This window comes from Gigantopelta aegis, chromosome 10 (genome assembly GCF_016097555.1).
Source record: "Gigantopelta aegis isolate Gae_Host chromosome 10, Gae_host_genome, whole genome shotgun sequence".
Lineage (NCBI taxonomy): Eukaryota > Metazoa > Mollusca > Gastropoda > Neomphalida > Peltospiridae > Gigantopelta > Gigantopelta aegis.
The window spans coordinates 1,805,716-1,833,703 of record NC_054708.1 but is presented as its reverse complement, the minus strand read 5'-3'; the positions used below and the strand labels follow the sequence as shown (position 1 = coordinate 1,833,703).

General features: G+C 38.3%; 2 protein-coding genes across 5 annotated transcripts in view; one reads left to right on the top strand and one right to left on the bottom strand.

Moving 5' to 3' along the window:
* Nucleotides 1-123: 123 nt before the first annotated feature.
* Nucleotides 124-16,859, bottom strand: LOC121382987 (peroxiredoxin-6-like). Its single transcript, XM_041512706.1, has 6 exons — nucleotides 16,679-16,859; nucleotides 7,936-8,092; nucleotides 5,715-5,858; nucleotides 4,746-4,819; nucleotides 1,736-1,808; nucleotides 124-864 (listed from the first exon to the last, which is right to left on the bottom strand). The coding sequence occupies exons 1-6, from the start codon at nucleotides 16,762-16,764 to the stop codon at nucleotides 736-738; spliced, it is 663 nt and encodes a 220-aa protein (XP_041368640.1). The 5' UTR covers nucleotides 16,765-16,859; the 3' UTR covers nucleotides 124-735.
* Nucleotides 16,860-19,176: 2,317 nt separating this feature from the next.
* Nucleotides 19,177-27,988, top strand: part of LOC121384552 (ral guanine nucleotide dissociation stimulator-like) — a 39,070-nt gene continuing 30,258 nt past the window's right edge. For all 4 annotated transcript variants that reach the window (XM_041514994.1, XM_041514991.1, XM_041514993.1 and 1 more), the window contains exons 1-6: nucleotides 19,177-19,310; nucleotides 23,587-23,679; nucleotides 24,400-24,605; nucleotides 25,621-25,683; nucleotides 26,262-26,446; nucleotides 26,870-27,000. In XM_041514994.1, coding sequence (XP_041370928.1) covers nucleotides 19,284-19,310; nucleotides 23,587-23,679; nucleotides 24,400-24,605; nucleotides 25,621-25,683; nucleotides 26,262-26,446; nucleotides 26,870-27,000 — 705 coding nt within the window. In that variant the 5' untranslated portion in view covers nucleotides 19,177-19,283. The remainder of the gene's footprint in view (nucleotides 19,311-23,586; nucleotides 23,680-24,399; nucleotides 24,606-25,620; nucleotides 25,684-26,261; nucleotides 26,447-26,869; nucleotides 27,001-27,988) is intronic.

Here is a 27,988-nt window from a genome sequence, read left to right as displayed (position 1 = left end):
TATTTGTGTGTGTGTGTGTGGGCAGTGCCTATTGTACAACATAAGATATTCCATAAAACATGTTAGGCCCATAAATGCTGATAATGCAACCTAGATATCCTAATAACAAAGCTACAATGTACATTGAAATATGTGAACTTTATTTATCACTGACATTTTTTGCATAATTATAAAATTATTAGCCTAATTATAACAATATTTGCATAATTATAACATCTGGCTTTTAACAAATAAAAACTAAATATAACAAATATTTCAACTAAATTTTCCATAAGATAATTGACAAAAACATGTGCATTTGTCCCGATTTAACAATTTCCTAAAAAAAACAACAACCACACAACAAATGTTTGTTTTTTCACTTGAAGTATAACCACCTCTGCATCAGTCTATAATCATTTGGAGAATAAAACATCTGGAAATATTTCAGCCCATTTTCTTGCATTTTAATTTATTTTGTGTCACATTTTTAGCTAAAACTAGCAAAGAAATTCAGCTCTCCTGGAGTTTGAAGAACAGTAAAGTCACGACTGATAGTGTTACATCATCAGTCTGTTCAAACCAATACTACGTGGAATAACTATCATCGTTATTATTTAAATTAAAAATTAAATATAATGCTTATTATTGGATATAACATGATTAAAAACGATTCTGAAACAATGAATATAAAATATTTGATATACGATTGCTCTACAGGTGGCATCTAGAGCACTGTGTATGATGGGAACCAGTCTATGGGTGTGGTGTGAAGCGGAGATAGGATTTCTGGGAAGGCACTTTAGTTTCCTCGAATCCCTTGGGAAACAGTTTCTTTGCCTCATCGTTGGAAAGACTAGGCACCACCATACACTTGCAGCCAGGCTGAAAAAAAAAAAAAAATTAGTCGCAGAACATCCGTACATAAGGTATCTATATCCAGACGAGGTTCAAACACTAACACTCACAACTGTACATTACTGACAATGGAGTCTTGAATATGTCAACTGAATCATAGATCCTAAACCTAACCCTCACAACTGTACATTACTGAGAATGGAGTTTTGAATATGTCAACTGAATCATAGATCCTAAACCTAACAGTCACAACTGTGCATTACTGAGAATGGAATCTTGAATATGTCAACTTAAACATAGATCCTAAACCTAACACTCACAACTGTACATTATTGAGAATGGAGTCTTGAATATGTCAACTGAATCATAGATCCTAAACCTAACACAACTGTACATTACTGAGAACGGAGTTTTGAATATGTCAACTGAATCATAGATCCTAAACCTAACAGTCACAACTGTACATTACTGAGAATGGAGTTTGAATATGTTAACCGAATCCTAGATCTTGAACTTGACACTCACAACTGTACATTACTGAGAATGGAGTTTGAATAACACTAAATATAGAGCAAAAGATGGTTTTGAACAACATCTCATATTAAAAAGGATCAGAATATTATTTGTTTTTTTACATGATTATAGGCATCATATATAACTAATTTTAAGTAAATGAATAAATCAAGACAACCAGGAATTAATTAATAAATCAGTTGGATCTTAACAATAATAAATGCTGATCAGTTACGTTTGAGATCAAAAGCATTAGCCCTACAATTAAAGAACTAAGTTTTTAATATTAACATCCTTAAGTTGGTGACTTATGTTGAAAAAAATCTAAAGTTTTATACAAAATTAGGTTGTATTCTTTAAAAATAAGAAACCAAACTAATACTACCTTCCAGTCAACAGGTGTTGCAACTTTTTGCTTGGCTGTCAGCTGCAGACTGTCAATTACACGAAGAATCTCACTGTAAACAAAAACATCGGAGTTAATCATAAACAATACACACTAAATTATGAGTTCAATTATAAACATAGTCACATTAATGATTAAATTGGGAGTTAATTGTAAACATAATCACACTAAATTATGAGTTAATAACAACTAACCACCTTAAATTAGAAGTGAATGACGTAATCACATATATAATTACATGATCTGACAGTTCAACTATTATGTAATGCAAAACTTAGCATTTTTTATCCTGCCTCTCCTTCCATGTAACATTCTGTAATGCTACGACCACTTCCCTTCTAAAATGACATAATGCTTGTCAATACCACCACCCTCTACTTTCTGTGAAATTACCACATAATTTACCATTATATTCGATTAAAACATTAGGATATAATAATAAAAATAAACCAATTCTAATCTTATTGCTCAATCTATCGATTTTTAGCCTAATTTTTCCCTTCTATTAAAAGAACTAAAACATTTCTTCTTTGCTGAACACAAAACATATCAACTTTTTAACTTTTGCCTTTACTTCTTAATTTTGATTTTATCAATCAACATAAACATAACCATCAGGTATGGATTTCCTATGCATTTAAAAAAACTTTTAACAGTAAGTCATAGATTTTTGGCACCTAAGCTGCATGGCCAGGACAGCATGCTTGAACCATAATTGAATACAGGCAAACAAGCACATTACAGTCACATGCTTGACAACTACTACATCAAAGGATATGGTATGTGCTATCATGTCAGCAGATAAAACAAAAGTGGATGAAGTACAAGATATGTCTGTCAAAAGTAGGTCATGGTAATTTAGGTATGGTATGCAACACACTGCCATCCCAAGTTGTAGTTGCATTCAAGATTTGATGATCCTATATGAACTGATAAGGAAAGATATGGCCTGTACAAAGATTTACTTTAATGTGAAGTAATGCATGAAAGGTAGGTCACAGTGACCTAGTTATGGTATGTGACACACAACCATCCCAAGTTGTACTTGCATGTAAAGTTTGATTATCCTGTATGAATTGATAAGAATGATATGCTCTAGAAACGAAAGGTTTACAGACGGATAACACCATTCAATACCATCACCTGTCAAAGACAGGCATATCAAAAGATATGATGGGGGGGGGGGGGGGGGGGGGGGGGGTGGATAGACTGCTTTGCCTAAGGTGTTTTGGTCATCAGTTGAAACCCCCTCAACACACTCACTGTTTCTGTCCCTATATATGTTTGTGGTATGCTCTGTTCTATCTGTGGGAAAAGGCTAACTGAGATATGTAGCAGGTTTCTTGTGAAGATTATGTGTTACATTAATTAATGAATTTCTCTAGTGGTGTTGTTAAACAAAACATACTCTATAAACGACTACTAATCAGTAAGAGTAGGATGTATGTGGCAACAGTGGATTTGATCTGTGCGAGACAAGCCATTAATGAATCCAACCAATACAACTGGTACGCCCATTCTGGTTTATCAGATTAGAAGCTGCCTGCCTGTTTTTTTCACACTAATCCACTGTGTGATCTGAGTAGCTTAGACAGACCAATTGCAAATATACAGATGGAAAGAAATAAAGGATCACACAGATAGCAACAACAAATAATGACTGCATTAAAAATCAATTCATATTGTCAGAGGTTGACTGGGAATATATACCGTATATTGCCGTGTATTAGCCGACTCCTTGGATAAGCCGACCTCTTAGTTTGACCCTAAATATCCAGTACAAAATCATCGGCCTTGTGTATAAGCCGAAGTCATCTTTTGTCCAGCTGTATGTTGTATCGATTTCAATAATACTGTCAACAAATAGACATGAGCTTTTCTTGTTCATTACATTTGTTTTCCCTTTAATTATTACAAACACGGTAATCGCGATCGCAATCAACCATCAATGTGGCAATGCTAACATCTACCATGCCGTGAAAAATAATTTAGAATTGATAAAGCATAACAGGAAAATAAATAATTCAAGCTGTAACAACATATCACTGCACATAAGTAATTAATTTATTCACTGGACAGCAAAAAGTAAAATCATTGAGGCATGTTTAATCCCTCACCACACACACAGAAACGAAAGATCATGCGGTCCGTAACTGCAGCTGTTCACTGTATATGGTATGGTCATGTGACAATAGTGGGAGTAATTATCTTCCTGAAATTCATGTTGTTTTTTCAGTTGGTAATGTTAATAATGAGCACCCTCCCAACAAAACAATAATATTAGAAATATAATACTTGTTTGAAGAAAAAACACCGTTTTGTATCTTAAACTTGCTATATGAAAGACTGGTCCCAGCACAGATCAAACAAAGATGGTGGACAGTTGGAAAGAATACGTTTTTTTTACCATTGAAATGACAATAAAACAAGTAATTTTTTATTATTATTTATCAAACTTATAATGCATTCAAGAAGAAAAAACTGCTTAATATTGCATGATGGCGTGTTTTATTTATACTGTGCACAAATTATTGTTACATAATCTGTGAAAGGCTAAGGGTCTGATCAAAATTTGTAAATCAGTCTGGAGTATTTTGGATCGAAATTTTATGCTCCAATTTGTTGCCTCCATGTATAAGCCGACTCTCTTCTTTTGGAAAGTGTTTCTAGACTTCAAAAGTTGGCTAATACACGTCAATATACGGTAGGCAGCACATTAAACACTAGACATTCAATCCCACATTACAACTTGGTATGAAATACAGACATTACTACGCTAGTTGTGAATTAAATTTGGTCTACAATTTGATGTGTTCCCTTATTTCTTTCCATCAGTATATGTCATGGACAGAAAACCCCACACACTATCGCTGTGACTGCAGACTAATATTATCTATAATGATGGTCTTGGTTGTGCACTTAGTGGTGAGGACCTCAAGGTGAGATAATAAAGTTACAAGGTCAAAGAGAGGACGAAGACTAGACTTACTCAAAGTTCCTCCCGGTGGTGGCAGGGTACAGGATTGACAGCTTCAACTTCTTGTCTGGGCCCACAACGAACACCTTGAACATACAACATGAACGAATGAACAAACAAACGAATCAATGAACAAACAAACAAATGAACAAACAAACAAACAAACAAACAAACAAACAAACAAACAAACGAATGAATGTCTAATGGCACATAAATACATTGGCTATTGTGTGTCAAACAAAAGTAGAACACTTCAATAATACATAAATCACAAACAGGTTAAAAATCTACATTTTCTAGTTAAGATATATTTAGAAAAGATATATGCATTACTGCTGAAAGAAAACTGTTGGTGTTAACAGTGTATGTTTAAATCAAATATAAATATTTACCATACTTATATACAATTTTCAGTATTTCCATAAGATACGAAACATACTCGTTTGGTACTCTTCAACTATACATCAAAACTTTTCATATTGTATCATTAATATACGATTTGTACACTTATAAAATAATTGATAAATTTTAACAGTCTGCAACAGCAATCCTGTAGAACTATTAAAATGTCAAATTCAGGGATGAAAGCAGCCCCTGACAAAAAAAGGCTGAAATATTTTTCAGCTGAGGACATGCACATTTATTATTTTAATTTTTTTTTAATTTGGTGCACCAAAAAGGTGGAATTCTGCTGAAAGCTGGCTAACTTTTATTCTTGCAAACTTATCTACAATAGTACTTGATAAACCTATACTAAAAAATTTATCTCAATATTTTGAGGCATTGAGGGCCATAAAAAATGTGTAAATCGTCATGAAGGTCACAAATGGTCTGTAACCATACATGATAAATCTATACAAAAAATCTAAGCTTAATATATCAAGGCATTCTGAAAAAACTATCCGGAGAACTATGTGGGACAGACGGATGGACATACAGGACGGACCGATAGGCAACTAATAACAAGTTATAAGAACTGACAGCTCGCGCAGTGAGCGGCATCCCGGCGCTGTCCTTTTCGTCAGGGTCGACCATCCCCAGCTGCACGGCCAGCTTTCGGTCCTTGTCCGAGATGATCGGGTACGGGAACTTCTCAGACGCCTTGCCCACGTAGCTCATCACATCCTGAAAACACAGTGACCAGGGCTTATCAGTGCATGTTTATGTAGGGGGGGAGGGACGGAAGGGGTAGGCCCACGTAGCTCATCACATCCTGAAAACACAGTGATCACGGCTTATCAGTGCATGTTTGTGTAGAGGGGGGGGGGGGAGGGAGGGAAGGGGTAGGCCCACGTAGCTCATCACATCCTGAAAACAGTGATCACGGCTTATCAGTGCATGTTTGTGTAGGGGGGGGAGGGAGGGAAGGGGTAGGCCCACGTAGCTCATCACATCCTGAAAACACAGTGACCAGGTTTTATCAGTGCATGTTTGTGTAGGGGGGGGAGGGAGGGAAGGGTAAGGCCCACGTAGCTCATCACATCCTGAAAACACAGTGACCAGGGCTTATCAGTGCATGTTTGTGTAGGGGGGGAGGGAGGGAAGGGGTAGGCCCACGTAGCTCATAACATCCTGAAAACACACAGTGATCAGGGCTTATCAGTGCATGTTTGTGTAGGGGGGGAGGGAGGGAAGGGGTAGGCCCACGTAGCTCATCACATCCTGAAAACACAGTGATCAGGGCTTATCAGTGCATGTTTGTGTAGGGGGAGAGGGAGGGAAGGGGTAGGCCCACGTAGCTCATCACATCCTGAAAACACACAGTGATCACGGCTTATCAGTGCATGTTTGTGTAGGGGGGGAGGGAGGGAAGGGGTAGGCCCACGTAGCTCATCACATCCTGAAAACACAGTGATCAGGGCTTATCAGTGCATGTTTGTGTAGGGGGAGAGGGAGGGAAGGGGTAGGCCCACGTAGCTCATAACATCCTGAAAACACACAGTGATCACGGCTTATCAGTGCATGTTTGTGTAGGGGGAGAGGGAGGGAAGGGGTACGCCCACGTAGCTCATCACATCCTGAAAACACACAGTGATCAGGGCTTATCAGTGCATGTTTGTGTAGGGGGAGAAGGAGGGAAGGGGTAGGCCCACGTAGCTCATCACATCCTGAAAACACAGTGATCAGGGCTTATCAGTGCATGTTTGTGTAAGGGGAGAGGGAGGGAAGGGGTAGGCCCACGTAGCTCATCACATCCTGAAAACACAGTGACCAGGGCTTATCAGTGCATGTTTGTGTAGTGGGGGGGGGGGGGGGGGGGAGGGAGGGAAGGGGTAGGCCCACGTAGCTCATAACATCCTGAAAACACAGTGACCAGGGCTTATCAGTGCATGTTTGTGAAGGGGGGGAGGGAGGGAAGGGGTAGGCCCACGTAGCTCATAACATCCTGAAAACACAGTGACCAGGGCTTATCAGTGCATGTTTGTGTTGGGGGAGAGGGAGGGAAGGGGTAGGCCCACGTAGCTCATCCACATCCTGAAAACACACAGTGATCACGGCTTATCAGTGCATGTTTGTGTTGGGGGAGAGGGAGGGAAGGGGTAGGCCCATGTAGCTCATTACATCCTGAAAACAAACAGTGATCAGAACCACCAGCATAGAGATATTAGCAGTGCAGGTTTGGGGAGGGGCAGTAGGAGGACTTATCAATGCAGGTTTGGGGAGGGGAAGTGGGGAGGACTTATCAATGCAGGTTTGGGGAGGGGCAGTGGGAGGACTTATCAGTGCAGGTTTGGGGAGGGGCAGCAGGAGGACTTATCAATGCAGGTTTGGGGAGAGGAAGGGGATGGTATTTTATGGATAACCTGTATGAAACACTGTATGAAAGTGAAAGTCGGTTACAAATAAAACAACAAAAAACAACACGGGTACTCAGATTGGCCCAAGAGTTATGGTTGCACATTGGTCAAAAAACGTGGCCTCCCATTCACAATATATGAATTGTATCAACCAAAATCATATCGTAAGTCCTGAATGAAAAATATTAAATATTATGGACAAATAGTGAAAAACATGGAAACAATGAATAGATAATTGAAAATCTAAAATTTCTGGATAGATTTGGAATTCCCCGGTAAATCTGGAACATTTTTAAATTTCTGAATCTTTAATATGTGGAACATAGTGTGTCAAAGTTACAGTGGTTCAATTAACATTTCCTGGCATCATGGATGTTAGTTTACAAGAATATAGAACTGATTACTTTTGCCCAGCCATTGTGGTCCTCAACAGAGTCACATGACAAGGCAATGACCTTGACATTTCTCTTCTGAAACTCTGGCAGCAAGGTGACGACCCGACCTAGTTCTGTGGTACACACTGGGGTGTAGTCAGCAGGATGTGAGAACAAAATAGCCCAACTGTAAAGATAAATGTTATTTATTATTATTATTATTATTACTCCTGTAAAAACAACAGAATAGTCCCAACAGTAAAAGATAAATGTATATACTCTTTCCATAAATGTACCGGTAAGTGATGTCATGGGGGGGGGGGGGGGGGGGCACTCGGGAGTATTTTTGAATTTAATGATTAACTTTATAATGAAGTAAAGTTAAAACCAGACAAAATATTGTTTTGCCAACTTGTATCAATTAGGAGATGACATTACATGTTTACATTTCCAAAAACATATTTCAGTTTTATGAAAACAAAAATGAAAATCCAGCAGCTCATAATTTTATTAATAAGTTAACCTTTAAATACTAGTATCACAAATTTGTATTTTAGAAGAGTTTAACATAAATGTGTTTAGATGACAAACAAATCTTATTTTCCACAGACAATATGTCTATGGTGGCTTTCACTGTTTAACAATGAAGAATCCCATTCATCCATGTATATACCGGCCTCTGTGGCGTCGTGGCAGGCCATCGGTCTACAGGCTGGTAGGTACTGGGTTCGGATCCCAGTCGAGGCATGGGATTTTTAATCCAGATACCGACTCCAAACCCTGAGTGAGTGCTCCGCAAGGCTCAATGGGTAGGTGTAAACCACTTGCACCGACCAGTGATCCATAACTGGTTCAACAAAGGCCATGGTTTGTGCTATCCTGCCTGTGGGAAGCGCAAATAAAAGATCCCTTGCTGCCTGTCGTAAAGAAGAGTAGCCTATGTGGCGACAGCGGGTTTCCTCTAAAAACAGTGTCAGAATGACCATATGTTTGATGTCCAATAGCCGATGATAAGATTAAAAATCAATGTGCTCTAGTGGCGTCGTTAAATAAAACAAACTTTACTTTCATCCATGTATATATGCACTGAGAGTCAAAACAAAAGTTTACACCTGGTACTTTATTGAACTTATGAATCACAATTTGTAAATCCAGAATGAAAAGCAATGCTTCAGTTTTTGCTATATTGTTGATTTTGGAATAGACCAACATAGAGGTGCTCCCCCCCCCCCCCCCACTCCCCCAATGATGTCATGCACCATGGCCGCCACCTTAATGGGAAAGGTCTATAGACCCTATATACTTTCAACTAATTTTTATTCATCTCTTTAATGTACTGAGGCACATGACAGGTCACGGGGTATTCGATTGTATTCATGGATGAAGTCAACCATGACCTGCTCACGATATCCTGAGAGTTGAACAAAGAGAAAACACTCGGAGTGTGTAGATATCTTCAAAGCTACAAAGAACATGTTTGTTGGTCGATGATCAGACAAAAATAAACCTACATTTAGTTAACAATGTGCCCTTGAAGAAAGAGTCACGTTCGCAGTATTTATTGCTTTATTACCGACTAGGTCGGTGTTCAACTCCGCAGCATGTGACTTCACCTGGTTTGTTACTCACTTACATCTCCAGTGACTCAACAAATTTAGCCTTAATCTCTATACATGTGGTCATATGGGGTTATATTGACTTTATATATTGACTTTATACAGGGACTTTATACAGTGACTATATAATATAGTGACTTTATACAGCGACTTTATATGGAGTTAAAGGAGCTTAACTAAAGTTGCATAATGGCAGTTTCCTGCTAAATGTATTTATTAAAAATATATAATCCCACTGTCCCCTTTCTCTCCTTTGAATACCATCACATTTCTTCCAACTCTTATTTTTCAACTTCTTTCGCTGTCCACCTCCACATCACAGTCCTCGCCTCTCCAACTGCAACAGGTGCTTGTCTCTTGTGGCTATATGTGCCACACAACTGTTATTTCCCATCAGCTTTAGTTGTTGGCTTAGTCTGACCACTTCAGGGTGTTCAGTAGTAACTTCTGGCATTGTTAAGAGACACTTGTAACCACCTATTATACTCCCCTACTACCGGCGGCCATTTGTATTTATTAATTTAACTCGACTACATGCCCATAAAAAATAACAACTAAATAATTTCAAAATACTAGTAGAAACAAATAATTTAATAGGAAAATGGAAGTCAGTCTTGAGGAGTTACTTTAGAATGTACACATTTACTCTTTTTCTCTCTCTCCCTCCCTCCCTCCCTCGCACTCACCCACCCACCCACCCACCCACCCACCCACCCACTCACTCACTCACATTTCCCCCCCCTACCAATACAAAAGGAAAAATGAAGGCCAAAGTATAGGGATTGAATGGAGGCATCTGTCTGAAAAAACCGGCCTCGGTGGCGTCGTGGCAGGCCATCGGTCTACAGGCTGGTAGGTACTGGGTTCGGATCTCAGTCGAGGCATGGGATTTTTAATCCAGATACCGACTCCAAACCCTGAGTGAGTGCTCCGCAAGGCTCAATGGGTAGGTGTAAACCACTTGCACCGACCAGTGATCCATAACTGGTTCAACAAAGGCCATGGTTTGTGCTATCCTGCCTGTGGGAAGCGCAAATAAAAGATCCCTTGCTGCCAATCGGAAGAGTAGCCCATGTAGTGGCGACAGCGGGTTTCCTCTCAAAATATGTGTGGTCCTTAACCATATGTCTGACGCCATATAACCGTAAATAAAATGTGTTGAGTGCGTCATTAAATAAAACACTTCTTTCTGTCTGAAAAACTAATATATCACTCTATATGAATATCATTCTTCACATAACTTTCAAATGTCCTTCACCTTGACTGGAGATTATATTCACGTGACTGGGAGTGAAATACCCACCAGGTAAATAATCACAGCCCCACCAATATGATCGAGAGAAATCCATTAACAGATTCAAGAGCTAAACACTCAAATAGAATTATTTTTTTAATTTAGAGCACATTGATTTATTGATCATCGGCTATTAGATATCAAACATCTGGTAATGTTGACATATTCTACAAGTGCTACATGTTCCTATTAGTAGCAACGGACATGCACCATCACGCAGACAAGATAGCACATACCATGGCCTTTGGTGCACTGGCTGTAATGACAAACAGCCCAATGGGTCCACCAACAGGGATCGATCCCAAACCAACCATGCATCAGGCGAGCATACAGAAACATTAAGCAAACTGTAAACGATGACGTCCTTCTCTGGACTGGGGTCACATTCGTCTTGGAGTTGATGGCAATGATCCAAACCAACCATGCATCAGGCGAGCATACAGAAACATTAAGCAAACTGTAAACGATGACGTCCTTCTCTGGACTGGGGTCACATTCGTGTTGGAGTTGATGGCAATGATCCATACCAACCATGCATCAGGCGAGCATACAGAAACATTAAGCAAACTGTAACGATGACGTCCTTCTCTGGACTGGGGTCACATTCGTCTTGGAGTTGATGGCAATGATCCAAACCAACCATGCATCAGGCAAGCATACAGAAACATTAAGCAAACTGTAAACGATGACGTCCTTCTCTGGACTGGGGTCACATTCATGTTGGAGTTGATGGCAATGATCCAAACCAACCATGCATCAGGCGAGCATACAAAAACATTAAGCAAACTGTAAACGATGATGTCCTTCTCTGGACTGGGGTCACATTCGTCTTGGAGTTGATGGCAATGATCCATACCAAATATAAACACTATATATCTATATCTATATATATATATATATATATATATATATATATATATATATATATATATATACAGTTATATATATATATATACAGTTGAATCTCGTTGGCTCGAACCCCGTCGGTGCTCGAGAAAGTGTTCGACCCATCGGGTAGTTCGACCGAACCATTCGGTCAACATCGGATATTTCCGTAACATAAGTTAGAAAGTTGAATTAGATAGGTGTCAGGACGTTTTGGCCCCAGTACATGTTCGGCTCCAGTACAAAATTCATCAATGTGTTATATAACAAAATATCAGAGTGAAAGGATTCATTAGAAATTACTCCAGTGATGCAGAAACCCTTGCCGAAGTGATGATAGCGGAGTACCTCGCCCCTGGTTTCATTGAAAACTGGTCTGGTAGAAGTGTTCAGAGTAACGCTTCCCGCCGAGGCCAATTGTTTTACTGGTATCACGCTTCATCGAAAAGGCACCGTGACACTAGCTGTACTTGAAAAACTTTTACCAATAGCTGCTGGCTGAACACACAACATGACAGGTATGGCAAAGAAAGGATCGCTTGGCTAGTGTCGCGATTCTCCGATCCATCTATAACTCGTTTCGCCTAAATTATTATAATCCAAAGGCTGTAATATCCAACTGCGCAAGCATGGCAATTGTAGGTCCTTTTCGGTGGTTTTCCATTTGACATTTGATGCATCACCAGTTCGAGGGAAATATAGCTAATAACACAGACGGGACCAATAATTTAGTTCGAGCGAAGGCTTATAGTCGACTCTGGACGTATTCGACCCATCATCAGTTAATATAAGGGTTTACCGGACAAAAAACTCGGGACTTCGTTTTTGGTTTGAGCGTTGCGGTGTGATCGACCCTTCCGAGGTCGAGCCAACGAGATTCTACTGTATATATATATATATATATATATATATATATATATATATAGTGTTTATATTTGGTATGGATTATTGCCATCATATATATATATATATATATACTGTAAATCTACTATGTATTGCGTCATGAAAGTATTGCGAGTAGTCAACAATGGCCAAAACTGCGTGTAGAAAGTACTGCGACCTCAGCTGATAGAACTGTATTTAAAACTTAACACAATAACGTTGTTTTATCATTAGCCGCAAGAAGTGAAAACTTAGACCACGTGTTTTTTCAGTTAATTGGCAAGCTGACATTTTGAGCTAAGCATGTCCACAGATGCAAATCTTTTCTTGACTTGTTACGCAAACGGTCATTCGAAATTAGATTTGTTCAGCCAATGGATCTGTCCGTGAACGGAGATATTAAATCTGCCATGAAGGAAAGGTTTACTCAGTGGTATGCTGATACTGTAGCTAAGAACTTGAAAGAAAAGAATGACAAAGGTGTTGACTTAAGAACAAGTGTGATCAAAGCCTATTCATGCTCGGTGGGTTGTGGCCTGCATGGATCAGTTGTCGAAAGACAAAGAAATGATTCTCAGGGGATGGCGCTTGGCAGGATTACTAGGCCAAAGTGAGTAATTGTGCAATTTACAAAAACTGAACATGTTTGCTTATGACTGGTTGATTATTAAATTACTAAATAAAACTGATTTTTAATTATTTTGATACTTTGGTTTTTCTTTTCTTTTTTCTTTTTTTAAAAGAGAAAAAAATCACCAACGACATAATACTGCGTGGAGAAAGTATTACGATCTTTAGTTCGTTGCAGTTTTCGCAGTACTTTGTTGTTCGCAGAACTTTCTGTATTTACAGTATATATTAATTCAAGAATTCAAGTGCTAAAGCAATTGGAGAAATTTAAACAAACTTTATCAAATTATATAGTAGAGCTGGGCGGTATTGGTATCATTGTCAATATGAATTTACCAAGCAAAATTTTTGTATTACCAAATTTTTTGTATTAAAAATGTTTTACATCATTTTACATCATTTAGTCCAGCATTAACAATATATCTGACGAAGACAAAATAGCACAAAAGAAGAAAGAGATGAAGGCCTTGTGTATGGAATGTTTATTTTTTTTTAGATGAAATTAGCGGGTGAGACTAATTAACTCATGCATTTAAAGTAGAGTATACCGAAAATAACGCTTCATATCCGTACTGATATTGTGTCAATACCGAATACCACACTGATATTGAGGTAAATCACCTCTAAAATACTGATACCAATACCCAACCTCAAATTTCAATACCACCCAGCTCTGTTATAGAGATTCTGTTTTTCAAATCCTGCAAATTAAAAAAAATCACCAATATTATTAGAAAGAATGAGCCAATACTGTGATGAACTAAAATTGTGTGACTTTATGACAAAAACCATTATTTCCCCTCCTTTCTCCCTTACATTATATTTTTACAGGTGTAGTTAAATTTGTCTCAAAACATGACTGGTCACAGATGACAATGCTTTTTTTATACAACAGTTTATAAACTGTATCACAGATGATGACAGTGCAATAATACCCATACAATGTGTTGAACTGAAAAAACCTGTTATTTCATACACGACTGCCTTCAGTGTTATTCGTCAGAGATAATTTTAGGCTGTCCCACGTGGGTTTACTTACACGTTCAGCATTCTTAAAGAACTTAATGATGCGTTTCTATGTATTCTTTTTTTAAGTACCCCCATTATAATGCTCTGTAGAAAAAGAAAATCCCATTAAAACTATGAACTTCCACTGCAGGGTCTATCTACCCTAAACCAACTAGGATTGTGGGTGGGAGTGGGTAGTAAAAAATAATAATTTGGGACAGTAATAATTGCATAGGGTAAAAAAGAAAAAAGAAGAGTAATTTAAAACTAGAAATAACACTTGTTCATATTCATACGCCGCCCATCCACTGTGTGTGTATGAGAGAGAGAGAGAGAGAGAGAGAGAGAGAGAGAGAGAGAGAGAGAGAGAGAGAGAGAGAGAGAGAGAGAGAGAAGAGAGAGAGAGAGAGAGAGAGAGAGAGATGAGAGAGAGAGAGAGAGAGAGAGAGAGAGAGAGAGAGAGAGAGAGACAAAGAGAAAGAAAGACAGTGTGTGTATGTATGAGAGAGAGAGAGAGAGAGAGACAGACAGAGAAAGAGAGAAAGAAAGAGAGAAAGAAGAGAGAGAGAGAGAGAGAGTGTCTGAGTGTGTGTGTGTGTGTGTGTGTGTGTGTACACTTGGTATCAGTCTTTAAATTCTGCCAGCAAATAATTTGAGGAGACATAATAAAAACAAAAGAGACCATAAGTGCCACAAATAGGTGGTCAAGAGTTTCAAATTGGACACATGCTTTGACAAATTTAAAACAGCAGTTGTCATACTATCTTCTATCTAAAAATTTAACAAAATATCAATTGATTAATTTCCAAGATTTTAGTGTACATCCGTAGTTTTACCCTTCGTACCCTCTGGCAGAATTCCTGGGTATGGCCTTGAACTGAGGTAAAGCTTCACCCAGGCCTCAATAGGCCAGGTGATATAATCCCCACTACAATATGTAAAACCAAGATGATAGCAGGTTACATTCATTGTACCTGCACACAGTGACATACGACACACCATCAGCATACAGCACATTATCTGGTTTTATTCAACTTAAACAGATTGTGTTGTACAGCCTGTGGCATGTGTTGGGTCAATATAACTGGAAATGAAGTGTGTCTAGCCGGAGTTCTTGTCGTGTGACCTCACTTGAGAAATACTGGTGTACACAATTCACAATGTAGTCGGTACTCAGATCCTGGCCATACCCATTGTGTTCACATCTTTTTAAACATATATACATTTATATTTTTATAACAAAGTCATTCTGAGTTTCAGGGTGACTTTACTGGCTTCAGTGGCATAAAAACAGTTTGTTTTGTTTAAGAAAACCACTAGAGCACATTGATTTATTAATTATCATCTATTGGATGTACAACATTTGGTAATGTTAAGTCTAAGTAGAGTTAGAAAAAAAACTTGCTTCATTTTCTTTTCTCTAGTAGCAAGGAATCTTTCATACACACCATAACACAGACAGGATAGCACATAACACAGTCTTTGATAAACCAGTCGTGGTTCACTGGCTGCAACGAGAAATAGCCCAATGGGCCCACCAACGGGGATTGATCCTAGACCAACCACACATCAGGCGAACATTTTGCCACTGGGCTAGGTCTCGCCCTCGCATAAAAGCTGGTGGGTTCACATCCAGGCACTGGCTCTCACTCAAAGTGGGTTTTAACAACTCGGTGGGGATGTGCAAGGTCACAGTGCATGAACCATGATTGGATATAAGCATGAAATTAACCTGAAACTAAATTTGATTTACTAATAAGAAGTGCCTATATGATAAGACTTTAACATCAGGGCCGTAGCTAGGATTTTTTGTTTGATGAGGCAACAGAGTAGTTAATAGTCTAAAACTCCATAAACAGTTAAGATGAGAATTTTCTTTAAGTTTCTATAATGCTTTCCGGATTTTTTTTCTGCCCCCCTTGCCCCACTGCTAGCTACGGCCCTGAACATATTGCCTTAAGATTTGAGAGGAAACCTGTTACATTTTTCCATCAGTAACAAACGATCTTTTATATGCACCATCTGAAAGACTGGGCAGCCAAAACCACAGGCTTTGATATACCAATCGTAGTGCACTGGCTGGATCAAGAATTTGCAACATGTCGCACCGACGGGGATCGATCCTAGATCGATAGCGCATCAGGCACAGCGCTTTACCAATCGCCTACGTCCCGCCCCTGCATTTAAACAAAATTTGCACACATAATTAAATAAATTTTAAAGCCAAGTTACGCCTAGTCCAATACATCTGCCATAAAACTGTTCTGACAAATTATAGTTATTTCATCAATATAACAACTCAATTTGATGTCCGAATAAACTAACTTCACTAAGTGGTTAGCACCTGGAACTGTGGAAGTTACGCTTGTCTACGTGATCAGTTTATCACTAAAACAGTATGTCACTACGCTCTCTGGGACAGAATGGGCGTGACATAACAAAGTAGTTTAAAACTTGCCTGTCTCCCATCCAGTCATGGAATTGGATGTCGCCGGCTGTTGTCGGCGCTTTAAAGTTGGGGAACACATCTCCAAGATTAACCATTGTGATCTTCACACACGAGCACACTGTTACACAGTCGGGACGTTACGGCGCTGTGACCCACTCGGCGGCAGCCTTGATCTCACGAACCCAGCGATAAGTGACATATATATCCATGTCACGTGTTCAAATCCTTCAGTGACGTGCAACCACTTGCTGCAGTATCGGGAAATCTCACAAGCCTACACCTTTGTAGGGCCTATGATAGAATGTTTCCGGGAATTTGAATAGTTTTCTGAAATAGTATTCGAATTACAACCTAAATGAAAACTGCTCTGTCATCAGGCAAATAGGAACGGAATCTGAGGAGAGGAGAGGAGGGGGAGGGGGAGAGGGAGGAGAGGAGGGGAGGGGAGGAGGGGGGAGGCGGGGGGAGGGGGTCTACCGTGTGGGGAACACTGCTCTGTCATCAGGCAATTAGGAACGGTATCTAAAGGGGATGGATCTAGTTTGGGGGAGGGAGGCACAAGCCACATTTTTTAAATCTTTCCTTTAAATACAAAAGTTAAAAAAAAATTTGTTTAACAACACGACCAGAGGCTGAGCACATTGAGTTATATTATTCATTGGCTAAATTGGATGTCAAACATTGATAATTTTGACATATATCTTAGAGAGGAAACCCGCCACTTTGTTTCATTAGTAGCAAGGGATATTTTATATATTACCATCCCACAGACACGTCCTTTTATATGACAGTCGTGGGGCACTGGTTGGGATGTGAAAAACCCTAATCAGTATACTGAGATACACCAGTAAACAGGGCCGGATTTAGACCGGGGGAGGGGGGCACTTCAGGTTCGGGTGCCCCTCAACATAGAAATTAAATTACATGACAATAATTATTATTTTTTTACTAATTTTATAATTATTACATTTGTTTATAAAGGAAGCTCTTAGTAAATACATATTAATAGTAAATCAAGGTGCTCTAGTGATGTCTTTAAACAAAACAAACGTTTTTCCTTCTTAAGTGGAGGCATTTACCCCCCCCCACTCCGCCCCCCATATCGCCCCCATCCCCGATTTCTGTATGGGCGTGGGCCTGAATTATAGAGGACTCACTTGCATTGGCACCACACAACTCGCTCCCTTGGAAGTTCGACTCATTAGTCTTCGACAGCTCTCAAAAATAGCCTATTCAGGGCTAGAACTTAAATGCGGCAACTGCCGTCGGTGAGATATGAACGGCAGTCGGTCGGGGGCGTCACCGATGGCACTTTTGTGCCGCCGGATAAAAATTTACTGTCGTCGGTAAAGCTCACCGACTGCAAAATGTATAAACTTGTATGAAAATTATCTGCTAAAGTACTAATCAAAATTATACCCAGGTGATTTTCCAGTCTTACATATTAGTTATAAAAATACCTGGAATAAAAACCATAAAAATGTGTCGGTATTATCATGACCTGTTATGGTATTCAAACAACCGGTCCAAAAATGGCAATAAATGACTTGTTATAGATAGAAATATGAGATGGTATTTACAATTTTACTGGAAAACATATGTAATTAAAACACCACCGGGCTACGCCTCGCCCTGACCAGGGGAGCGCTTTACAACGCCTCGCCCCGACCAGGGGAGCGCTTTACCATCCGGGCTACGCATCGCCCCGGCCAGGGGAGCGCTTTACCACCGGGCTACGCCTCGCCCCGACCAGGGGAGCGCTTTACCACCGGGCTACGCCTCGCCCCGACCAGGGGAGCGCTTTACAACCGAGCTACGCCTCGCCACGACCAGGGGAGCGCTTTACCACCGGGCTACGCCTCGCCCCGACCAGGGGAGCGCTTTACCACCGAGAGAGAGAGAGAGAGAGAGAGACGGACGGACGGACAGACGGACGGACAGACAGACAGACAGACAACAAATAAACGAAAAACAACAAAAGAAGATAGTAATACGACCCCCCCCCCCCCCCCCCCCATCCCGAGTCAGGCCACCGATCTTATCGGAGGTCGGACTCGGGATGGGCGTGTTCGAAACCCTAGTGGTATATGGGCACGTTAAACTAGTTATCATCATTAGTAATACGAAGAAAAACTCACCTACCCTATTATTTGTTTTTCCAGCATGTTCCCGAAAATAGGCCTACAAAGTTTTAAAGTACTTTCTAAATTAGGATTTTAAACATTCATTCATCCATTTATTCATTCATTCATTCATTATTTGTTTATTTATTTTAAACTTAATTTTCATTCATATGGTTCAAACACGCTGTCCTGAACACACACCTCAACTGTCTGCATTGTCTGTTCTGGATAGTGGGCTAATGGTTAATTGCTAGTGGTGAAAAGTCGGTGTAGTGGCTTTACACCTCCTCAGTCGAGATGCGAACTCAGTGATTACCAGCCTGACAACCAAAAAAAGAGAAAAAAAGAGCAGAATTTACTCACAGCAGAATATATATGGCGGACCGGAAGTAGGCTGGGTGTAAAACTATTACACAAAAGATGTAGCAAAACTGATCAAAAGGATCAAAAGATGTCTAAAATACGTTTTAGACTTTTGACGTGACTAAGGAATGGACACGGGGAAACCCGATAATCAGGTAACTTTCATCATAAACGCTCACGGCTGCTCCATTTGCCTTGTAAATCAGGACACTGTGCAAAGGAATTTGGCAGTTTGCGAAAGTCACAGTGCATCAAACAGTTCCATCAAACATGAAACGAAACAGTTTCGGCATAAATTACAGACAATTTTTTTATGTTATTCAGTCCCCTATTTATATTTAATAAATGCAAATTGTATTTCTACAAATATAGTATCATAAAGATTCATATGTACACGGTAAACCTCGACTGTGTAGTAACCTGTAGTGTAGAGACAGTGTAGCCTGTAGGGTGGTGGATCATTTGATTGTCAAATCATATTTCTTTCAAGATTCAATAAAATGCCATCAACACTGACCTATCAATAACTATGCTATCAACATTGTAGCCCCAGGACTGCTGTTGGCAAGCTAGACGGATGTTTTGATGCTATAATCATCTTTATAGTCTTTTAGAGTCTTTGCTGTCAGAGATTTAACTCAATAAATAATGAAAAATCATCTAACCATGTTTGAAGAAAATAGTCTAATTTAAAAAACCAGAATTATTTACAAAATACAGTGTTCTCGCCCCATTTAAGCAGGGCGGCATGTCCCGCTATTGCATTTTGCCGCCCTACTTTTACGTTCTCCGCCCTCCTTTATTTTTCTGCGCCCCTCTTTATTTTCCAGCACCTATCTCCGCTATTTCCAAATGCACACTTTTTTCCACACACAACCCCAACAACAATAAAAAAAACCGAACCCCCCCCCCCCCCGATCAGTCTGCACACTGGACATCAAAGGAAACAAGCCGCATTGTGTACGAAAAAGCACTTGACGAAACATTTACGACAGTCACCGTACAACGTAATTTAACAGTATTTTTAACAGTCTCTATTTTGTCCCATACCTGTATCCATTTGTATGTTTAATACAAACAAGAAAAGTTATATTTTATTTGAGCAATGAAAACATTTTAATTTTTTTACGGATTCGGCAATCTCTGATTGAAAAAAGCTCACTTATTTGGCGCCAAATTTGTCACGTGATCAGAACGGTCATTCTGTCTTGTTTCTACTAACTATAGTCTGATATTTTGTCCTCCATTGCAGATATAATTGGTTTTAACTGATGATTTTTACTTTCTGTCATTTCTGTCATTTTGTTTATTCAGCAGTACTTTATAAAATATTATAAACTTTTAATTTTGGGGGATATCACCGCTTATAAAAACAACGGAAGTTGTAGTGTTTATCATTAAAATAATTTATTTTGGGTGCTAAATAATATATACACCGTCTGTACTAAAACGAAACTACTTTTTATCAGCTGGCGATAATATTTTATCACAGCGATCGATTCATTCAATGAAGATGGAAATAAAAAAAAATGTATCCGACATTAGGGGATCACTTTACAAACATCTTTATTGTTTTTTGTATATCTTGAAATCTTCATTAAAAATAATAATATTAAAACTTTGATCGGTTCAGCAAAACCGGAACTGCCCGTGATGTCAGACCGATAACATCTCCGGTTCAATTAAAAGACAAGTCTGCTTGTATTCCGTATAAACTTTTGTAGGCAAAATAAGAAGGTTTTTTTGCATAAAGTCAACCAGCACCCAACAGTATGGTAACCAAGCTCCCCCCCCTTTTTTTTGCTTTTCGTTTATTATTTTTAATTTTTTTTTTTTTTTTAAGGGTGTGGTGCCGTATGGCCGCCCTCCTTTAATTTTCACCCAGCGAGAACACTGAAATATAAAGTGAAATTATGATAAGGTAAACGTGCATTGTCTGGAATATTTTTATTATTTAAGCATTTAGAACAGAAAATCCCATTACATTTTGTGCATATAAGACGCCGCACTCCGAATTGGTTTCACTACACTGGCTTTTCTAAGTTAAAAATAAACCCAGTATTTTGAAAGTGGGACACTTTTGCCGGGCTCCCTCTGGGCTAAAAATAGTACGGTTCGACTATTGTTGCATTACAAAAACTGAGCGGATTCTAGCAGCCAATTCCTAGCAGCCAATTACGCTAGCAGCCAATTTCAGCAGACACTCATGGCGACATTCTAAACACCGTACTAATATGCCTTTCGATTGTTACATGTATTTCATACACTTTTAAACACACTGTTATGCTAATTTTTATTATTTACTACAACTTAAGAATTTTTGAGTTTTAAAGAGTATTCTTATACAATAACAACACAAAAACAAAATAACAACCAAGACTCATTTTCACAGTCTTATTGTTATTAATATCCGTATAAATACAACTTAACCGTTTTATTAAGCACTTTTATAATATCTGAAGTATTACTTTAAAAATACGTCTGTACTACGGTAATATAGGATGTCCAACTAGTTTCGTATAGCCCACACCACAACACACATTATAAAAGGCGTATGAGTCCGGTGTTTAAAACGTCGCCAATGCGTGTCTGCTGTAATTGGCTGCTAGAATCCGCTCGGTATTACAAAATGGCGAGAATTGTTCTAACTGGCTAGTAAGCATTTGATGATATGCGTTAATGACGACAACTCGCGAGTGAATTAGAAGTGCAGTTATGCTTGTATTTGAACTTAGAACTTGATTGTATACGATTGAAACCAGACATTGCAGCTGTAATTGTTCTTGCAGGTCCATTTTAGGGGTGTTGTACCACCTTTAACATTTTGATACCACACACAACCCAAACGGAATGGTTTTGAAAATGCAATAGCTGATGTGCTGTCAATTTAGGATCGATCCCCATTGGTAGGTCCATTGGGTTATTTCTTGTTCCAGCCAGTGCACCCTGACTGGTATGTGCTATTCTGTCTGTGGAGTTGTGCATACTATTATTAGTAATGGAAACTTTTTATTGGGTTGGGTATGGTGTTATGGAATTGAATATTTACAATGTACGTCTGAATGCAACCGCTGTCGCTAGGTGGTATGGGGAGCCTCCCTCAAAAAGGAAATGGTTTAGTTTTACAGTGCTCTACAAAGCAAGTTCAAATTTACTCTTCCCTGGCCAGTAAAGTATAATATTTTAGTCGCCAGCCACTTATATTTAGTAGCCAGCTAATATATACTTGTCATTAAATCGATTCATCTGCCATTTTACGGCACATTACTAATGCCGTAATTGTTACTAGGACCACATTTGAATGAACTTGTGAAAGGGTAATTCCTAGTTGTTAAACAGTAATTACAAGTTACTGTTTGTGTCCGGTTCCACTAAAACAGTGAAGGACTATTAACTATCAGTATCAAATTCCGTACCCAATAATTTTATTAAACGAAATTAAGCGAATTACTATTTTAATGGCACTGCTAAGTTATGCATTTAAATTGCAGTACTCATTAAAAGTTAAATAAAAGCATTGTGATAATAATTACCAGGCTTCAACGTGTAGTTACCAATCGGCTACCTTACTTTTGGTTTAAATAATATTTATTTTTAGTCACATACTGCCTCTGTAAATACTGTTTTATAAATTATTGTGTCTTTAATGTCATCTAAAATCGAATCATGAAAATATAAACATGTTTTCATCCTCCACTGGTGAACAAGACTTCCGACGTGATTAAAACAACATTCACGACTGGAGACGTCATTATCGTGGAGGGACCCGTTATCATGATAAGCATGACACAATTGGAGCACAGAATAACGCATATATAAGTCGACATTTAAAATAATTAACGTTTGAGTTTGAAACAGACAAGTAAAGACACAGTGACTCAACAATCTCATTTTAATACATAAATAAAACCTGGGTCTAAATGGGATAGGACCGACTTGGTCCAAAAGTGAACTGGGGCCGAATTATTTCCAAACACTTGAAATTCAAGTTATGGGAGATAACATACCTCTCTTAACGTCGCCGTTATTCATAGTCCGATTAACTTGATTCAAACTTTTATTTTTCCAATAAACTACCAATAGAAAACAGGTTTTATGGAAGATAAATTGCTACTGGTCCACTGTGTTTTCCGATGTCCAGTTTTGTTTACAGATTAAAGCAAAATAATTGGACAGTCGCCAGCTGACAAATGTGATTTTATTTTTTAGATGCCAGGGAATGTTTTTAGTCGCCATGGCGAGTATTTTACTCGCTTTGTAGAGCACTGTTTTAGGGTCGGAGTTAAAAACAATCATAATTGTGTTAAAAAAATAAAATCTGCTAAAAATTTGGGTGTGGTGCCCGAGCAGGATAAGACTTTTGACAATAGCAGATAAAATTCTTGGTAAGTTTGATCAACTCCTCAGCTGCAAATTGTATATTTATTTCAGGATGATGTTACCAAATTCTGGCGAGAAGAACGGGAAGAGGGAGCAGTGTATAGTGCTTATCTGAAGAGAGTGACGTATAGGTCACAAGCAAGGGTACGTGTGATTTATAAAACACATATATCAATTGGCATTTTTAGGGATCAAAGACTATTTTTAAAGCCACAAAATTCTTAAAACTTTTGAATGTTGATGTTTTTAAATAATGTATATTTATGACTGTTTAATATGCAAAGTCTTCATATTGGACATTATCTTATGACTGAGTTTAATGTCTTGTCATTAATACTGTTGATACACACATAATTTGTAAATTAAAAGTCTGTTTCCACTTTGACACCGTATACCAGTTTATTCCTTTACATAACCAGTTATAATCATCTTTAAAAAAAATTAATGTGTGTTATAAAAATAATAAACGTTATTTAGAATCGTCTCTTTTTTGTTGTTGTTGTTCCAAGAGGTGTGACATAACCCTGTGGTAAAGCCATTGTTTGATGCGTGGTTGATATAGAACGATCCACGTCAGTGGGCTCCACAACTGATGTAGGTTGTGGTATGTACTATCCAGTCTGTGGGATTTTGGCATATAAACGATCTCTTGCTGCTAATCGGAAAGAGTAGCCCATTGTATGGGGCCAGCGGGTTACCTCTTATTAATTATCTGTGTGGTCCTCAACTATATGTCCGACGCCAAATAACCAGTATTACAAAATGAGCTGAATGTGTTGTTAAATAAAACATACTTTCCATAATATTTGGTTCCAAATGATTTGAAATAATTTAGATGAGAAAATGTCTTGTTTTGTTTTCCAGCTTGAGGATGAGCATGACCGTGAGTTTTCCCACTTGATGTGGGAGACTCAGAAGATTCGGGTGATAAAGGCTGGAACCTTGGAGAAACTTGTCGAGAGTTTGGCCACCGTCCGTGGGGAGCTGGACTCCACCTACGTCAACATATTCCTGGCAACATATCGAACATTCGCCACAGCTAGACAAGTTCTCGAACTCATAATCAAAAGGTGTGCCAAGATGTTTTTAAAAATAAAATAATTTTTACACTGTGGACTCAGTTTGAAGTGAAATACAAAAAAACATTACCTCAAATGGTCCTTCTGTATGTCTGTCCATCTGTCCTACATGTACTTTTTCTGACTGGTTTTCACTATGCATTAAGATATTGAGTGGAATTTGGAATACAGCTTTATTCCATGCAGTTACAGATCAAGTTAGACTTTCATAGGAATGTACCCATTTTTGATAGAATTTTGATCATATCATTTTTGATTTTCATGAGAATTTATTCAAGGGCTATAACTCAAAAATGGAATTGCTCCATGTTTGATTTTTATGGGAATTAATTCAAGGACTAGCTGTCAAAAATGGAATTGCTCCTTGTTTGATTTTTATGGGAATTAATTCAAGGACTAACTGTCAAAATTGGAATTGCTCCATGTTTGATTCTTATGGGAATTAATTCAAGGACTAACGGTCATAAATGGAATTGGCTCCATGTTTGACAGTTATGTCCACTTAACATAGCGGCCAGGTAGGGGACATGTATTGCTTTAGCACTACTCTCAGAATGTTGTTAATTTATAAATGGATGTAATGTCCCTGGGGGTGCATTTGGCAACAATAATACTTGCCAGGTGGTTTAAAGGTTATTGATGTTGTATTCCTGTCTTTATTACCCATAGGGTTAAAAATATCATGGTACATATCAAAGTGTTATGTCCCACTAGAATGCCAAGTGGGACATAACACTTCGACGTCATTCGACTGACACACTGAAACCTTACCGGAACATAAATCAAATGAATTTAGTGATATAAATTGAGTCGATTAATGGGTAATAAATAGGATATTAAACTCGCTACCAGTTCATATCATGTTTATGTCCCTTGTCAAATAATTTGCATTGTCACTCGCTAAGTCTCTTAACAATTAAAAACTATTTTACTCTGGACATAGCAGAATACGAAATGATTGCTCGTTTAATATCCTATAATTATTTGATGTTTTACTTTTTTGCAGATACAAAATCTTGAAGTCCTGTTACAAAGATGACAAAAGTGAAGTCAATGAACTACAATTAAAGTAAGTGAAAACCCTGTTAATGATTTATTTCTTCTTAACATTATTTTGAAGTGTAATTGTTGACAACACCAGCGTCTAAGTATGTACACGTATTTGTGTTTAGAATGCTGAGATACAGGTATAGCTTGAGCAGCCCTCTACATTGCAACCAATTTTGTCACATATGCGACCATTGTTTTCATTTGGTGACTGAAACTTTTCATACTATCTATATGAAAAATAGAAGTTGGTGCCATCTGGCTCCTAGATGGAAAAGTTAACATAAAGGCCTGCTTGAGACAATATATTTATTATATTGATACCTGTGTTTGCTTGTTATCGCCTGTGTTTATAATGGTTGTTATCGCCTGTGTTTATAATGTTTGTTATCGCTGTGTTTATGGTTGTTATCACATGTGTTTATGGTTGTTATATGTGTTTATGGTTGTTATCACATGTTTATGTATTCAGAACTCTGAGGTCTGTGATATCGGTGTGGCTCGACACATAATACATTATTATATTGATACCTGTGTTTATAATGGTTGTTATCACATGTGTTTATGGTTGTTATCACATGTGTTTATGTTTATATTCAGAACTCTGAGGTCTGTGATATCGGTGTGGCTCGACACGTACCCGGAAGATTTCCACGAAGATCCCGACTACCCGTGTCTGCATCTCCTCGAGACGTTTGTCCAGTGTCATCTCCCAGACAGTGATCTGGCCGAGCGCGCTCGTCACCGCATCGAGAGGTTCAAGAAAGATCATGCAGGTCGTGATGGTCAGTATATTGTCTAAGGTCATTGACAGGCACTTTTTGCACTCCTGTTTTGGCTTTGGAATACTTTGTTTACCATGACTTGCTGAAGAATGAATGTTCTGTTAACTGATAAATGGATCTGTAGTCCTTCCCAGATAAACAAACATTGTAAATTTGTAAATAATTTCAGTTTGACTTGACTTAAGAAGAAAAGTAAAAGTGTTTTGAAAATAACAAGAAACCTACACTATTTTTGTGTATAATTTAAAAAACAATTGGTTGAGAAATACATAAAGTTGTAGTACATACCATGGTAGAAAACGGATGTTCATTGCTGGCAAGGATTATAGTTTGATCTTGACTCGCATTAGGGGTAAATCATATTAAAATATCTTTGACTGTGTTATTGTTTCAGGAATTTAAAAATACATTTGGTCTTTTCAGGTGAGATAGAGTTCCGATTTTCCATATGCGATGAGGTTGATCATATGATTGAGACAGCATACCACAAACCGCTGGTATTCCAGGAGATCAGTAACAAGCACTTCGCAGAGCAGCTCACATGTAGAGATGCTGTAAGTATAGCGGACCACAAGTTCATTCAGTGATCAGTTATATCTTTTATAGCGGACCACGAGTTCATTCAGTTATTAGTTATATCTTTTATAGCGGACCACGAGTTCATTCAATATCAGTTATATCTTTTATAGCATCTTCATAAATCAAGGCTAATATTCGTTCCTCGTATTCAGCCTTGATACATGTCGTCAAGAAATCGTGCCACAAAATGCTTAAATTTCATTGGATGCGATGAGATCTGATTGCAACGAATCGCAACGCTCCTTATAGATTCCCTTGTTATGTAAACTCCATGTTGGCGGGTGAACACTGATATTGCTTTCAAGATTCCGATGCTGTGATTCATCAACGATGTCATCATGTAAGGGACATAATCGGTGTTACAAATTTTCTTCCAATAGAGGGTGCTAGTAGTGGATATCAGTAATCTTGACTACATGTATCAAGGCTGAATACAAGGAACGAATATTAGTCTTAATTTATGAAGATGCTTTTATAGCGGACCACAAGTTCATTCAATATCAGTCATATCTTTTATAGTGGACCACGAGTTCATTCAATTATCAGTTATATCTTTTATAGTGGACCACGAGTTCATTCATTGATCAGTTATATCTTTTATAGCGAACCACGAGTTCAATTCAATAATCAGTTATATCTTTTGTAGCGGACCACGAGTTCATTCATTGATCAGTTATATCTTTTATTGCAGACCACGAGTTCAATTCAATAATCAGTTATATCTTTTATAGCGGACCACGAGTTCATTCATTGATCAGTTATATCTTTTATAGCGAACCACGAGTTCAATTCAATAATCAGTTATATCATTTATAGCGGACCACGAGTTCATTCAATATCAGTTATATCTTTTATAGCGAACCACGAGTTCAATTCAATATCAGTTATATCTTTTATAGCGGACCACGAGTTCATTCAATATCAGTTATATCTTTTATAGCGAACCACGAGTTCAATTCAATA